A 17,944-nucleotide genomic window follows, 5' to 3' on the forward strand; every position below is an offset into this window, starting at 1 on the left:
ATGGGGGAAAAGCCTTACTATACTATGTCGTTTTTATGGGATAAAAAGCCTTACTATACTATGTCATTTTTATGGGAAAAAAAGCCTTACTATACTATGTCGTTTTTTATGAAAAAAAAGCCTTACTATACTATGTCGTTTCTATGAAAAAATGCCTTACTATACTATGTCGTTTTTTAAAGAAAAAAGCCTTACTATACTATGTCGTTTTTTCAAGAAAAAAGCCTTACTATACTATGTCGTTTTTTCAAGAAAAAAGCCTTACTATACTATGTCGTTTTTTATGGGGGAAAAGCCTTACTATACTATGTCGTTTTTATGGGAAAAAAAGCCTTACTATACTATGTCGTTTTTTAAGAAAAAAGCCTTACTACTCTATGTCGTTTTTTAAGACAAAAAGCCTTACTATACTATGTCATTTTTTTAAGAAAAAAGCCTTACTATACTATGTCGTTTTTTTATGGGGAAAAGCCTTACTATACTATGTCGTTTTTTTTATGGGAAAAAAAGCCTTACTATACTATGTCATTTTTTATGAAAAAAATGCCTTACTATACTATGTCGTTTCTATGAAAAAAAGCCTTACTATACTATGTCGTTTTTTAAGAATAAAAAGCCTTACTATACTATGTCGTTTTTATGAAAAAAAAGCCGTACTATACTATGTCGTTTTTTATGGGAAAAAAAAGCCTTACTATACTGTCGTTTTTATGGAAAAAAAGCCTTACTATACTATGTCGTTTTTTAAGAAAAAAGCCTTACTACTCTGTCGTTTTTTAAGACAAAAAGCCTTACTATACTATGTCGTTTTTTTAAGAAAAAAAAGCCTTACTATACTATGTCGTTTTTTATGAGAAAAAAAGCCTTACTATACTATGTCGTTTCTATGAAAAAAAAAGCCTTACTATACTATGTCGTTTTTTAAGAAAAAAAAGCCTTACTATACCATGTCGTTTTTTATGGGAAAAAGCCTTACTATACTATGTCGTTTTTATGAAAAAAAAGCCGTACTATACTATGTCGTTTTTTATGGAAAAAAAAAAGCCTTACAATACTATGTCATTTTTTATGAAAAAAAGCCTTACTGTACTATGTCGTTTCTATGAAAAAAAAGCCTTACTATACTATGTCGTTTTTTCAAGAAAAAAGCCTTACTATACTATGTCGTTTTTTATGGGGGAAAAGCCTTACTATACTATGTCGTTTTTTATGGGGGAAAAGCCTTACTATACTATGTCGTTTTTTTAAGAAAAAAAAGCCTTACTATACTATGTCGTTTTTTATGAGGAAAAAAAAAGCCTTACTATACTATGTCGTTTCTATGAAAAAAAAGCCTTACTATACTATGTCGTTTTTTTAAGAAAAAAAAAGCCTTACTATACTATGTCGTTTTTTATGGGAAAAAGCCTTACTATACTATGTCGTTTTTATGAAAAAAAAAGCCGTACTATACTATGTCGTTTTTTTATGGAAAAAAAAGCCTTACTATACTATGTCGTTTTTTATGGGGGAAAAGCCTTACTATACTATGTCGTTTTTATGGGAAAAAAGCCTTACTATACTATGTCATTTTTATGGGAAAAAAAGCCTTACTATACTATGTCGTTTTTTATGAAAAAAAAGCCTTACTATACTATGTCGTTTCTATGAAAAAATGCCTTACTATACTATGTCGTTTTTTAAAGAAAAAAGCCTTACTATACTATGTCGTTTTTTCAAGAAAAAAGCCTTACTATACTATGTCGTTTTTTATGGGGGAAAAGCCTTACTATACTATGTCGTTTTTATGGGAAAAAAAGCCTTACTATACTATGTCGTTTTTTAAGAAAAAAGCCTTACTACTCTGTCGTTTTTTAAGACAAAAAGCCTTACTATACTATGTCATTTTTTTAAGAAAAAAGCCTTACTATACTATGTCGTTTTTTTATGGGGAAAAGCCTTACTATACTATGTCGTTTTTTTATGGGAAAAAAAGCCTTACTATACTATGTCATTTTTTATGAAAAAAATGCCTTACTATACTATGTCGTTTCTATGAAAAAAAGCCTTACTATACTATGTCGTTTTTTAAGAAAAAAAAGCCTTACTATACTATGTCGTTTTTTATGAAAAAAAAAGCCTTACTATACTATGTCGTTTTTTATGGGAAAAAGTCTTACTATACTATGTCGTTTTTATGAAAAAAAAGCCGTACTATACTATGTCGTTTTTTATGGGAAAAAAAAGCCTTACTATACTGTCGTTTTTATGGAAAAAAAGCCTTACTATACTATGTCGTTTTTTAAGAAAAAAGCCTTACTACTCTGTCGTTTTTTAAGACAAAAAGCCTTACTATACTATGTCGTTTTTTTAAGAAAAAAAAAGCCTTACTATACTATGTCGTTTTTTATGAGAAAAAAAGCCTTACTATACTATGTCGTTTCTATGAAAAAAAAAAGCCTTACTATACTATGTCGTTTTTTAAGAAAAAAAAGCCTTACTATACCATGTCGTTTTTTATGGGAAAAAGCCTTACTATACTATGTCGTTTTTATGAGAAAAAAAGCCTTACTATACTATGTCGTTTCTATGAAAAAAAAAAGCCTTACTATACTATGTCGTTTTTTAAGAAAAAAAAGCCTTACTATACCATGTCGTTTTTTATGGGAAAAAGCCTTACTATACTATGTCGTTTTTATGAAAAAAAAGCCGTACTATACTATGTCGTTTTTTATGGAAAAAAAAAAGCCTTACTATACTATGTCATTTTTTATGAAAAAAAGCCTTACTGTACTATGTCGTTTCTATGAAAAAAAAGCCTTACTATATGTACTATATACTATGTCGTTTTTTCAAGAAAAAAGCCTTACTATACTATGTCGTTTTTTATGGGAAAAAGCCTTACTATACTATGTCGTTTTTATGAAAAAAAAAGCCGTACTATACTATGTCGTTTTTTATGGAAAAAAAGCCTTAATATACTATGTCGTTTTTTATGAAAAAAAAAGCCTTACTATACTATGTCGTTTTTTTATGGGGAAAAGCCTTACTATACTATGTCGTTTTTTTATGGGAAAAAAAGCCTTACTATACTATGTCATTTTTTATGAAAAAAATGCCTTACTATACTATGTCGTTTCTATGAAAAAAAGCCTTACTATACTATGTCGTTTTTTAAGAAAAAAAGCCTTACTATACTATGTCGTTTTTTATGAAAAAAAAAGCCTTACTATACTATGTCGTTTTTTATGGGAAAAAGCCTTACTATACTATGTCGTTTTTTAAGAAAAAAGCCTTACTACTCTATGTCGTTTTTTAAGACAAAAAGCCTTACTATACTATGTCGTTTTTTTAAGAAAAAAAAAGCCTTACTATACTATGTCGTTTTTTATGAGAAAAAAAAGCCTTACTATACTATGTCGTTTCTATGAAAAAAAAAGCCTTACTATACTATGTCGTTTTTTAAGAAAAAAAAAGCCTTACTATACTATGTCGTTTTTTATGGGAAAAAGCCTTACTATACTATGTCGTTTTTATGAAAAAAAAGCCGTACTATACTATGTCGTTTTTTATGGAAAAAAAAAGCCTTACTATACTATGTCATTTTTTATGAAAAAAAGCCTTACTGTACTATGTCGTTTCTATGAAAAAAAAGCCTTACTATACTATGTCGTTTTTTCAAGAAAAAAGCCTTACTATACTATGTCGTTTTTTATGGGGGAAAAGCCTTACTATACTATGTCGTTTTTTTAAGAAAAAAAAGCCTTACTATACTATGTCGTTTTTTATGAGGAAAAAAAAAAGCCTTACTATACTATGTCGTTTCTATGAAAAAAAAAGCCTTACTATACTATGTCATTTTTTAAGAAAAAAAAGCCTTACTATACTATGTCGTTTTTTATGGGAAAAAGCCTTACTATACTATGTCGTTTTTATGAAAAAAAAAGCCGTACTATACTATGTCGTTTTTTATGGAAAAAAAAGCCTTACTATACTATGTCGTTTTTTATGAAAAAAAAGCCTTACTATACTATGTCGTTTCTATGAAAAAAAAGCCTTACTATACTATGTCGTTTTTTCAAGAAAAAAGCCTTACTATACTATGTCGTTTTTTATGGGGGAAAAGCCTTACTATACTATGTCGTTTTTTTAAGAAAAAAAAGCCTTACTATACTATGTCGTTTTTTATGAGAAAAAAAAAGCCTTACTATACTATGTCGTTTTTTATGGGGGAAAAGCCTTACTATACTATGTCGTTTTTATGGGAAAAAAAGCCTTACTATACTATGTCATTTTTATGGGAAAAAAAGCCTTACTATACTATGTCGTTTTTTATGAAAAAAAAGCCTTACTATACTATGTCGTTTCTATGAAAAAAAAGCCTTACTATACTATGTCGTTTTTTATGGGGGAAAAAAAGCCTTATTATACATGGTCATTTTTATGGGGAAAAAAAGCCTTACTATACTATGTCGTTTTTATGGAAAAAAAAGCCTCACTATACTATGTCGTTTTTTAAAGAAAAAAGCCTTACTATACTATGTCGTTTTTAAAGAAAAAAGCCTTACTATACTATGTCGTTTTTTATGGGGAAAAAAGCCTTACTATACATGGTCGTTTTTTATGGGAAAAAAGCCTTACTATACTATGTCGTTTTTTTATGGGGAAAAAAGCCTTACTATGGTATGTAGTTTTTTATGGGGGAAAAAAAACTTACTATACATGGTCATTTTTTATGAAATAAAGCCTTACCATACATGGTCGTTTTTTATGAAATAAAGCCTTACTATACATCAGGGGTCGGGAACCTTTTTGAAAGAGAGAGCCATAAACAATTCCCATTTTCAAATGTTATTCCTTGAGAGCCATACTCACAATTTAAAAGTCAAAATACATGAAAATATCCGCATTTTGTTTGCCATTTTCCCACTTTTAAAGTACAAAAAGTCTCTGAATTCCTTTGACAACATTGTTACGCTGTTGCTAATCAATGAATATCAATGTGGTCAATGAGTATCAATGAGAGAATGAATGCAGAAGACTCAAATCATTGCCACAGTTCCGACGTGATGTTCCTATTGGTCCGTTCGGGACTCGGCTCCCTCACCAGCAGTTTCCATATTTTAGCTCAGAGCCATATGCACCCATCAAAAGAGCCAGGTGTGGCTCCCGAGCCATAGGTTCCCTACCCCTGCTATACATGGTCGTTTGTTATGAAAAAAGCCTTACTAAACATGGTTGTTTGTTATGAAATAAAGCCTTACTATACATGGTCTTTTTTTATGAAATAAAGCCTTACGATACATGGTCGTTTTTATGAAATAATGCCTTACTATACATGGTCGTTTTTTATGAAAAAAGCCTTACTATACATGGTCGTTTTTTTATGAAATAAAGCCATACTATACATGGTCGTTTTTTTATGAAATAATGCCTTACTATACATGGTCGTTTTTTATGAAAAAAGCTGTACTATACTATGTCGTTTTTTATGAAAAAAGCTGTACTATACTATGTCGTTTCTATGAAAAAAAAGCCTTACTATACTATGTCGTTTTTTCAAGAAAAAAGCCTTACTATACTATGTCGTTTTTTATGGGGGAAAAGCCTTACTATACTATGTCGTTTTTATGGGGAAAAAAAGCCTTATTATACATGGTCATTTTTATGGGAAAAAAGCCTTACTATACTATGTCGTTTTTTATGAAAAAAAAGCCTTACTATACTATGTCGTTTCTATGAAAAAAAAGCCTTACTATACTATGTCGTTTTTTAAGAAAAAAAAAGCCTTACTATACTATGTCGTTTTTTATTTAAAAAAGCCTTACTATACTATGTCGTTTCTATGAAAAAAAAGCCTTACTATACTATGTCGTTTTTTAAGAAAAAAGCCTTACTATACTATGTCGTTTCTTCAAGAAAAAAGCCTTACTATACTATGTCGTTTTTTATAGGGGAAAAGCCTTACTATACTATGTCGTTTTTATGGGAAAAAAAGCCTTATTATACATAGTCATTTTTATGAAAAAAAAAGCCGTACTATACTATGTTGTTTTTTATGAAAAAAAAGCCTTACTATACTATGTCGTTTTTTATGAAAAAAAAACTTACTATACTATGTCGTTTCTATGAAAAAAAAAGCCTTACTATACTATGTCGTTTTTTAAGAAAAAAGCCTTACTACTCTATGTCGTTTTTTAAGACAAAAAGCCTTACTATACTATGTCGTTTTTTTAATAAAAAAGCCTTACTATACTATGTCGTTTTTTATGGGAAAAAAGCCTTACTATACTATGTCGTTTTTTTATGGGGAAAAAAGCCTTACTATACTATGTCGTTTTTTTATGGGGAAAAAAGCCTTACTATAATATGTCGTTTCTATGAAAAAAAAGCCTTACTATACTATGTCATTTCTATGAAAAAAAAGCCTTACTATACTATGTCGTTTTTATGAAAAAAAGCCTTACTATACTATGTCGTTTTTTTAAGAAAAAAGCCTTACTATACTATGTCGTTTTTAAAGAAAAAAGCCTTACTATACTATGTCGTTTTTTATGGGGGAAAAGAGCCTTACTATGGTATGTAGTTTTTTATGTGGGAAAAAAAACCTTACTATACATGGTCATTTTTTATGAAATAAAGCCTTACCATACATGGTCGTTTTTTATGAAAGAAAGCCTTACTATACATGGTCGTTTGTTATGAAAAAAGCCTTATTAAACATGGTTGTTTGTTATGAAATAAAGCCTTACTATACATGGTCATTTTTTATGAAATAAAGCCTTACTATACATGGTCGTTTTTATGAAATAAAGCCTTACTATACATGGTCGCTTTTTATGAAAAAAGCCTTACTATACATGGTCGTTTTTATGAAATAATGCCTTACTATACATGGTCGTTTTTTATGAAAAAAGCTGTACTATACTATGTCGTTTTTTATGAAAAAAGCTGTACTATACTATGTCGTTTTTTATGAAAAAAAGCCTTACTATACTATGTTGTTTTTAATGAAAAAAAGCCTTACTATACTATGTCGTTTTTTATGAAAAAAAGCCTCACTTATACATGGTTGTTTTTTATGAAAAAAAGCCTTACTATACTATGTCGTTTTTTATGGGGGAAAAGCCTTACTATACTATGTCGTTTTTATGGGAAAAAAAGCCTTACTATACTATGTCGTTTTTTAAGAAAAAAGCCTTACTACTCTATGTCGTTTTTTAAGACAAAAAGCCTTACTATACTATGTCGTTTTTTGAAGAAAAAAGCCTTACTATACTGTGTCGTTTTTTATGGGAAAAAAGCCTTACTATACTATGTCGTTTTTTTATGGGGAAAAAAGCCTTACTATAATATGTCGTTTCTATGAAAAAAAAGCCTTACTATACTATGTCGTTTATGAAAAAAAAGCCTTACTATACTATGTCGTTTCTATGAAAAAAAAGCCTTACTATACTATGTCGTTTCTATGAAAAAAAGCCTTACTATACTAGTCGTTTTTTTAAGAAAACAGCCTTACTATACTATGTCGTTTTTAAAGAAAAAAGCCTTACTATACTATGTCGTTTTTTATGGGGGAAAAGAGCCTTACTATGGTATGTAGTTTTTTATGGGGGAAAAAAAACCTTACTATACATGGTCATTTTTTATGAAATAAAGCCTTACCATACATGGTCGTTTTTTATGAAAGAAAGCCTTACTATACATGGTCGTTTGTTATGAAAAAAGCCTTATTAAACATGGTTGTTTGTTATGAAATAAAGCCTTACTATACATGGTCGTTTTTTATGAAATAATGCCTTACTATACATGGTCGTTTTTATGAAATAATGCCTTACTATACATGGTCGCTTTTTATGAAAAAAGCCTTACTATACATGGTCGTTTTTATGAAATAATGCCTTACTATACATGGTCGTTTTTTATGAAAAAAGCTGTACTATACTATGTCGTTTTTTATGAAAAAAGCTGTACTATACTATGTCGTTTTTTTATGAAAAAAAGCCTTACTATACTATGTCGTTTTTAATGAAAAAAAGCCTTACTATACTATGTCGTTTTTTATGAAAAAAAGCCTCACTATACATGGTTGTTTTTTATGAAAAAAAGCCTTACTATACTATGTCGTTTTTTATGGGGGAAAAGCCTTACTATACTATGTCGTTTTTATGGGAAAAAAAGCCTTACTATACTATGTCGTTTTTTAAGAAAAAAGCCTTACTACTCTATGTCGTTTTTTAAGACAAAAAGCCTTACTATACTATGTCGTTTTTTTATGGGGAAAAAAGGCTTACTATAATATGTCGTTTCTATGAAAAAAAAGCCTTACTATACTATGTCGTTTCTATGAAAAAAAAGCCTTACTATACTATGTCGTTTTTATGAATAAAAGCCTTACTATACTATGTAGTTTTAAGAAAAAAGCCTTATTATACTATGTCGTTTTTAAAGAAAAAAGCCTTACTATACTATGTCGTTTTTTATGGGGAAAAAAGCCTTACTATATATGGTCGTTTTTTATGAAATAAAGCCTTACTATACATGGTCGTTTGTTATGAAAAAAGCCTTACTATACATGGTCGTTTTTTATGAAATAAAGCCTTACTATACATGGTCGTTTTTATGAAATAATGCCTTACTATACATGGTCGTTTTTTATGAAAAAAGCCTTACTATACATGGTCGTTTTTTATGAAATAAAGCCTTACTATACATGGTCGTTTTTATGAAATAATGCCTTACTATACATGGTCGTTTTTTATGAAAAAAGCTGTACTATACTATGTCGTTTTTTATGAAAAAAAGCCTTACTATACTATGTCGTTTTTAATGAAAAAATGCCTTACTATACTATGTCGTTTTTTATGAAAAAAAAGCCTCACTATACATGGTTGTTTTTTATGAAAAAAAGCCTTACTATACTATGTTGTTTTTTAAGAAAAAAGCCTTACTATACTATGTCGTTTCTATGAAAAAAAAGCCTTACTATATACTATGTCGTTTTTTAATGAAAAAAAAGCCGTACTATACTATGTCTTTTTTTCTGAAAAAAAAGCCTTACTATACTATGTCGTTTTTTATGAAAAAAAGCCTTACTATACTATGTCTTTTCTATGAAAAAAAAGCCTTACTATACTACGTCGTTTTTTAAGACAAAAAGCCTTACTATACTATGTCGTTTTTTTAAGAAAAAAGCCTTACTATATACTATGTCGTTTTTTAAGAAAAAAGCCTTACTATATACTATGTCGTTTTTTAAGACAAAAGCCTTACTACTCTATGTCGTTTTTATGGGGGAAAAAAGCCTTATTATACATGGTCATTTTTATGGGAAAAAAGCCTTACTATACTATGTCGTTTTTATGAAAAAAAAGCCGTACTATACTATAACGTTTTTTTATGAAAAAAAAGCCTTACTATACTATGTCGTTTCTTTATGAAAAAAAAGCCTTACTATACTATGTCGTTTTTTAAGAAAAAAGCCTTACTATACTATGTCGTTTTTATGGGGGGAAAGCCTTACTATACTATGTCGTTTCTATGAAAAAAAAGCCTTACTATACTATGTCGTTTTTATGAAAAAAAGCCTTACTATACTATGTCGTTTTTTTAAGAAAAAAGCCTTACTATACTATATCGTTTTTAAAGAAAAAAGCCTTACTATACTATGTCGTTTTTTATGGGGAAAAAAGCCTTACTATACATGGTCGTTTTTTATGGGAAAAAAAGCCTTACTATACTATGTCGTTTTTTTATGGGGAAAAAAGCCTTACTATGGTATGTAGTTTTTATGGGGGAAAAAAAACCTTACTATACATGGTCATTTTTTATGAAATAAAGCCTTACCATACATGGTCGTTTTTTATGAAATAAAGCCTTACTATACATGGTCGTTTTTTATGAAAAAAGCCTTACGAGACATGGTCGTTTTTTATGAAATAAAGCCTTACTATACATGGTCGTTTTTTATGAAATAAAGCCTTACTATACATTACAGGTTTTTGTTTTTTTTCTCCATATTGCCCAAGTATGTATAGGTGGTTTTAAGAATATTTTAGGGAGCTTAATAGTGATACTACTGGATGTTTCAATAAATGTAAAATGATGTCTTTGTGCCGTGTGCCATACCTTTGTCGTGATCTGGGAGGGTGAAGATGCCCCGGACCAGTTCCTTGGCCTCGACGGCCAGCTGCAACGCAGGGTCAGGAAGTGGCGACGGGGTGTCCGGACTGTCTGCGGCTGGTGACGATCGGTTGCTCCTGTAACAGGAAGAATGAGACCGAGTAAGCCGAGAGTTGCTTTACACAACTGCTCGTGAAACGGACTGACTGTCTCACCCGAGTTCTGCTCCAAAAAGGCTGGGTGTTGATAATACCTTGTGGACGTTCTGCGGACAAAGCACACACAGCCCTTCATTCTATATCTTGTCTTTTTCAGATTTCCAAAAAGCTGATTCACTAATGGTTGACCAATGTTGAATTGAATGCTTTTCTTGTCATTATACAAGTATGCGATTTATTTTCTCATTCATTTTCTGTTCTCAATCAATGTGGTGGCTACTTTACCTGCGCAAAGCCCATCAGTCTCTTGTTGGACATCTCGAGGTGTTTTCTGTTGACCTCAGACTTTCGAAGCTGACAGTCGATCGTAGTCAGCCTCCTGCTCAATTCCTGCACCTCCTCCTGAGGAAATAATTTCACATAAATCAGATCTGATCAATCCATTCAAATGACTTTGAAATTCAACATCCGCCGCCACAAATTGACACGTACCGTATTTTCTCGAGTGAGCAATGGCAGGCACAAATAAGTGAGTTTTTTTTCACATTTTAGGGAAGATATATATATATATATTTATTCAATAAATTTTGTTTTGTGTTTTATCTGTTTATCCTTTCTCTATTTTGAAATAAATGACCGTATCGGCCGCATTGTTTTGCGTTATGGCGTTTCGTCTTTGTCATCTTGCAGTTCTGAGCATGTCAAGTCTAATTTGTGCACATAAAAGCCTTGATTCAGTCATCATTTTTTGAGTTACAAATATGGCTTATATGCGACAAAATATGGTATAATCCCACCTTATTCAAAATTGAGAAGACAGCCAGCCATTTATTCATTCAAATATATGTTTTTCATGAATGCAAAGTACACAGGGAAAGAAACCCCTGCAAATATTATAAATTTTGTGTACAAGCATCTCAACTGTACAGGTTGAAAAAAGGTGGTGGGAGTCAGAGTGAGGTCTCTGTTTCCTGAGAGGCACCGCGAAACCGAGGGATTTAGTACTTTGAGATGAAAGCTGAGAGTTGCCAGGGCGGGGAGCCTGACACTCGGCGCAAATGAATGGAAATGCCTCGGCTTCATCAAAGCCAGCTGCTGTCGAATATCGCGGCTGACGCCTTTTCACTGAGAATGACAATGCGGCGGGCGCCCGCAGGGTAAACAAGGCGCTGGAAAATAATTCCGAATGGAAACGCTCCAGTTGTTATTTTAGCATTACCGAACCACGGCTCACGGACTCGCTGTTGAGAAAGCCAATTTGAAAATGAGGGGCATCGGTAGGTTCGGGGGACAGGGGAGGCTTAGCAATGGATGCGGATTAATGTTCAGCTATAAAAAACGAAATTTTAAAAAAAATCAAATTGAAGCCTTACTATACATGGTCTTTTTTTAAAGAAGAAAAATTACCTTACTATACATGGTATTTTTTTATGAAAAAAATTGCCTTATTATACATGGTCTTTTTTAAAGAAATATAGCCCTTACTATACATGGTATTTTTTAAAGAAAAAAATAGCCCTAATATACATGGTCTTTTTTTTAAAGAAGAAAATAGCCTTACTATTTATAGTCTTTTCATTTTTAAAGAAAATAGCCTTACTATTTATGGTCTTTTTTATGAAAAAAAATAGCCTTACTATACATGGTCTTTTTTTTAAGAAATATAGCCTTACTATACATGTTATTTTTTAAAGAAAAAAATAGCCCTAATATACATGGTCTTTTTTAAAGAAATAGCCTTACTATACATGGTCTTTTTTATGAAAAAAATAGCCTCACTATACAAGGTTCTTTTTTTTTTTTAAAGAAGAAAATAGCCTTACTATTTATGGTCTTTTTTATAAAAAAAAATAGCCTTACTATACATGGTCTTTTTTTAAAGAAATATAGCCTTACTATACATGTTATTTTTTTAAGAAAAAAATAGCCCTAATATACATGGTCTTTTTTAAAGAAAATAGCCTTACTATACATGGTCTTTTTTTAAAGAAGGAAATAGCCTTACTATTTATGCTCTTTTTTTTTTTTTTTAAAGAAAATAGCCTTACTATATATGGTCTTTTTATATGAAAAAAATAGCCTTACTATACATGGTCTTTTTTATGAAAAAAATAGCCTCACTATACATGGTCTTTTTTAATGAAAAAAAATAGCCTTACTATACAAGGTTCTTTTTTTTAAAAAGAAGAAAATAGCCTTACTATTTATGGTCTTTTTTTTTAAAGAAAAAAAGCCCAACTATCCTTTGTTTTTTTTTATATTTCCCCCAAAGAAAGCCTTACTTTAAATGGTGAGGATTTGAAATTGTTGTCCCATTTTTGCTGAGCTTTCCACTTGATTCACTGACTCACTCACCTTAGTGGCCTCTTCTCCCCGTGTTTGTCTTTTTCCGGCGAGCTGGTTCTTCAGGTCTTTAATTTCAGCCTCCAGCAGCTGGATCACGTCTTCGTAGTCCTGCTCGGCGCCGCTCCCATGACGCTGCACCACCTCGGCCTCGGCCACTTGCAGACGGCTCTTGAGACGGGTGTTCTCCTCCACGGTCAAACACGCTTTCTGAAAAGACAACCAGGCGTTCTTTGGACGATCTATCATTGGACTTGCATTGTTCCATACCTCCGAGGTCTTCTGCAGTTCATCTTCTAGGCTTTTCTTGCTGTGCTCCATGTCTTTTAGAACCACCTGGAATCAGCAAAAATAATAACAGGAAGATCATCTTATCACATTGGAATAAATAGCAACAGTGTGTGAACAGCCATTTATGATTACCGTATGTTTTCTACTATAAGCCACTAATTTATTTCTCTCAGTACTCTGCGGCTTTTACAACAAATTGGGTCATTGATGGATTTTTTTTCGGGACATATGAGCTTCATATTTTCCCATTAAAATTTTATAATATGCTGTCACGAGAAGGCCACTCAAGTCTAAACATGGACGATTAGACATGTTTTAATAGGAACAAATATCCAATTCTGATGTTGCACGAGCGACGTCAAAGATCGCTAGAAGCTTCATCAGAAACTCAGAAGATTTTACGGATAACTAGGACTAGTAGCTACAATTCTTTAAAACTAAATGAAATAATCATCCACCGTTTGCTATCACAAGAGGATGTGACGCTAGTGCTAATTAGCAGTTTTCAATCTGATGCTTAATCCTCATACAGAAGAACAGTTTAAGGCTAGCATTGGTGTTTTGACTTCATTTTGATTTAAAAAGGATTGACTGGGACGGTGTGCTACAACAAAACTGCTAGCCGTTACCCCGAGGGTCTGAAACTCTAGAAATGACAGTAACTAGTTGACAAACCTTCATCCAAATAATTTTCACAAAGGTTAAAAATCATATCTGACCTATCTAAAGACTGTAAACTAATGCCAAGAACAGAAATTGCAACAAAGCAGGATTTCATGGGTGGGATTAAAAAACAAAAAAAGATGATTTGACTGTAGTCGAATTCTTTGGACAACAGCAGCTCAATGTTCGTACGTTGACTGTGATGTGAGTGAGCTCACCTTGAGTTTTTTCATTTGTGTTTGCAGCTCTTTCACTTCCGTCTGAAATTGTTCCATATCTTCACTGTTATAGCTGCACTCTGATTCATATGTCTGCGGTGCGGACACAACAAACGCATTGATAACTAGGTCATTTCAATGCAATTACCACAGTCGGGGAATAAAATACACGTCTCGTAGGACAACGAGTGGACTGCTTACGGGGGAATGGAAGGCCGACGTGTCCATGAGACTGGCCGCTTCGTGATAGGAGAACATGAAGGGACCTGCCGCTAAACTCGGCTCCTCCAAGTTGTCCTGGAAAACCATCCGCGTGGCCTCCACAAAATCTGAGAAAAATTTAGAGCAGGGTTATTAAATTGTCTATTAAAGATCCTGTGAAAATAGTAAGTGGTTAATCACAATGTTTTGGGTGAGAGCTCAAGATTAATCATTCATTCAAGAAGATCGACATTGGGTAAAAATAAGTTAGGTTTTTAAGAATAATGTGCTTACATTGAAGTGTTACCTCATTGGATATACGAAATTAATTATTTAAAGGTTGGCCGATATGTGGACTTTTTTCAAGACCAGCTGATATATCATAACAGAAGATGTTCCCAGTTTGGATGATGATCTTTCTGACCGATATATTGACCAATAAAGATCACTCTGATGGATTTCTGTTCGGATTTGTTTTTCACAAGATCTTTTCACGGTCATAAATTTTGCGACATGCTTTGGGAAAACATTCTAGGCTGGCAGTAAAGAACGTGCCACCGCGCTGCAGTGCCACAACCGCTAAGTGACACACGGTCATCACAGTGGCGCTGCGATTTGACAGCTTTTCAACACAGATCTGTCACTTGCACTTGACGCAACTGGAAGTGTGTATCTGCGTGTTTGTGTGTGCGTGATGGCGAGGGCTTTACCTCCATAGGCCACCGTGCCTTGCGGGTCAGTTGTCAGGCTCTGTTGTAACTTCTTTCTTTTCTCCTCGGTGACATCCAAGCCGAGGAAGGACAGAGCCTACGAGGGATTTAAAAAGAAATAAATAAAAACATTTGCACTGCAACTACGGTGCACCTGTCTGGATTGACATGACGATGCATATTGCCAACTGTGTTGATGTCCAAGAATGGGAAATAGTGTACATCTGCAGATCTAATTTCTCATAATTATCTCAATATTGTTCGGACAATATTTTTTCTTTTCAAGATCGGCCATATCCATCAAGTATATACTAGCTGATATTCTATATCAACTGTTATTGTCACTGTTTGGATGATGATCTTTCTTATAAAAGGTCGAGGAATAAATTGGCTGGCCCATATTAGCCAATAATAGTGTATATAATAATAATAATAACACTAATAATAACTACTACTACTACTAATAATAATACTAATAATACTAATAACAATAACAATAATAATAATAGTAATAATAATAATAGTAATAAAAATAATAATAATGATAATGATAATAATGATAATGATAATAATAATAATGATAATAATAATAATGGTTTATACTTGTTATGTTCCATGTTTGGGCAATTATCTTTCTTTAAACCCTTTAAAGCCCAAACCACTAAACCATTGAGAGCAAAATAAAAATCTTGAATTTCATAGACTTTAACGCTCCTAAAGATTGCAACATTGTTACTATAATTTGCATCATATTTATAATGATACATTCGTTTTTCTCATGGAAAAAAATATCCCATTGCTAAAATTCATGTATGCTAAATTTTGCCATAAAGGTTTAAGATTGATAGAAGCACTTCTTTTCAACATTGGCCAAATATAGCCATTCTTCTATATAGCCAATATAATAGTGTCATATAATTTGTGCGTGAAATGTTTAACCATTCCTTTTGGATCTTCGAAATGAGGGTACAGCTCCCTCTGGGTGAGCTCTCGACAAAAAGCTAAACTAGCAGCCAAGAGGCCACGGGGCTGAGTCAGCCAGTCAAAAAAAAAAAAAACTCCAAAACAATCAGATGTGATGTTTGAAGGCAGGAGTGAGTGTTAAGAACCGCGAGGTTATAGAATGATAACATGGTCAATGAAGTGTGTCAGTGTTAAAGACCATGCAAAGTCAGATTGAAAGGAAAATCAATCATAAGCTGGAGGAGAGAAAAGGCAAGTTTATCTGCATGAGAGAGTATAGCCTAGGAGACAACTCACCAAATCCAGTTTGTCAGATTTGAGCCGAATGTAGGGGTCAAGTGTGATTTTAGGTTTAGCCCCTCCAGTGGGTGACCTCTGATTGCTTGCATCTAAAAAAAAAAAAGGAACAAGTTGAACAGGTAACACGAACCTGAATATGGAATGCAATGTAAAGAAAATGGACATCATCAGTAGATAATCTGGACTAACAGAATGAGCTCAGGGAGGAATAAGCACGATTAAAAAAAAGGTAGGAAAAAGATGAGTGATTACATGGAAGGGAGCGAGGTAACGCTAAAAACAGGAGAGCAGACAGACCGTGTTTAATACTAATTTGATGAGCTTCTCTGTCCCAGATTTGTGAGTCTGCTTGTCATGGTGATGGCATCGTTACAATCATTGCAGTGGCTCAATGTGTGTGCGTATTTACAAAAGTGTCACCACAGTCTGCGTATTATATCCTGCTTTCAGTCACGTCTCTGTCCATCTGGTCTACACTGATTCTCGCACAAATGATTTAAAAAAAGTTTGTGTTAACTAACCCCTTCAGGGACAGTCAATATAATGAGTGTACTTGTAAGGATTGAAAAAAAAAACACGTAATAAATCAAATATTAAATGAAAAGGTTCACATCTTAACTCTCCTCTTTTCAAAGCAGCTTCCCGTGTAACGTCACATGTTTGTTTATCTTCCTAACAAGATTGTACACGACTTGATGAGGCAGCCGTTGCCCTGCCTTGTTTTAGGATAAGTGACGAACAAAGCGTACCACGAGATCGGCTCGCAGAGATCAACATGCATGTGTCTAAGCGCAGCAGCTGATTAGTGCTAGGGAACCTGATGTAAAATGGGCAATTGGGACAAGGGAAGAGAATGTGGAGGTATTAGAATGCCACTATAGAAGTAATCCGGATAGATGCAGCCAATGAATACATGAGGAACTGAGCTTTGGGTGTCATTTCAAGGCTAACAAAGAAGCAACTCTGAGTTGAGTGTCCGTCCTAGTGTCGCTAAGCAAACTGCAATCTACAAAATACCTTTAGAACAAAGGCAATCCAACATGATTACTCCCCCATTTGCAATGCATTTTATGCTAATAAACTCTTAATGACAGTAAATGAGTTCAGAGCTACAAGCCATAAAATAATACAAAAAATGAAGGATATTCCAATAGATATTTACGCGACTACAACAAACAGTGCAGAATAAAGAGGAAAAAAGAAAATCGCTCTATTCATCACTTTAAATTAATTTTTCATGTAAAACTAAATACTGAAATTGTGCTTCATTGATTTCAACATGTCATGCTTTAAACGCAGACCTTATGAAAAGTCTATTTGTATCATTTGCTGCGGGCCAATAAAAACTGGACAGGGGTCACAGTTTGGACACCCATGCTTTAGAAGACATGCTCATAGATTTTAATGAGGCTCTTATGAGAACACCAATGGAACGCATCAAAGGACACAAATTAACTAATAAACAATGCGGCAACCGAAATCCTTGCTTGGGTACAAAATGGATTCGGGACATAACAAGCAGTACCTCCCCATTGAAGAGACGCTTGCAAGCCAAGACAAAGCCAACAGGGAGAGAAATTGGCCAGCTAGCTCACAGAACTGCAGAGAGGAATAATGAAGAAAATAAAAGCTTTCTATACCTGAGGCAGTTGAAACTGCCCAACAAAGACAATCAACATTTGGCAGAAAGCAAGGCAGAAACACAACGTTCTTCACCGAACCAGCCAAAAGGTATGCTCAGCGACAGGGGAACACCTACCCAGTACAACGCCAAAGCTTACACCACACTCTTTACATCACAAAACTCCCTCTCCAATGCTAGATTTTGCACACAAAAAAATCCAACATATCAACAAGGTCTGGCTCTAGAGGTGACTGTGTAGTTCCCTTCAAAAAGAGTGCATTCCTTACATATACATATTTATTACCTATTTATTTATGTCGAAAACATCTTTTACTGTGTCTGTATTCTCACCCTCTTGCTACTGTGACAATG

The 17,944-nt window shown here is 33.1% G+C and overlaps 1 protein-coding gene across 4 annotated transcripts in view; it reads right to left on the reverse strand.

Annotated features, from left to right (window-relative positions):
• LOC144088690 (syntaxin-binding protein 4) overlaps positions 1–17,944 on the reverse strand; it is a 46,316-nt gene that overhangs the window by 16,604 nt on the left and 11,768 nt on the right. For all 4 annotated transcript variants that reach the window (XM_077619290.1, XM_077619287.1, XM_077619288.1 and 1 more), the window contains 9 exons: positions 15,946–16,037; positions 14,686–14,782; positions 13,976–14,103; positions 13,775–13,867; positions 12,873–12,938; positions 12,615–12,812; positions 10,545–10,661; positions 10,317–10,366; positions 10,108–10,238 (listed from right to left, as the gene is read on the reverse strand). In XM_077619290.1, coding sequence (XP_077475416.1) covers positions 10,108–10,238; positions 10,317–10,366; positions 10,545–10,661; positions 12,615–12,812; positions 12,873–12,938; positions 13,775–13,867; positions 13,976–14,103; positions 14,686–14,782; positions 15,946–16,037 — 972 coding nt within the window. The remainder of the gene's footprint in view (positions 1–10,107; positions 10,239–10,316; positions 10,367–10,544; positions 10,662–12,614; positions 12,813–12,872; positions 12,939–13,774; positions 13,868–13,975; positions 14,104–14,685; positions 14,783–15,945; positions 16,038–17,944) is intronic.

Source organism: Stigmatopora argus, chromosome 14, assembly GCF_051989625.1.
Source record: "Stigmatopora argus isolate UIUO_Sarg chromosome 14, RoL_Sarg_1.0, whole genome shotgun sequence".
NCBI lineage: Eukaryota > Metazoa > Chordata > Actinopteri > Syngnathiformes > Syngnathidae > Stigmatopora > Stigmatopora argus.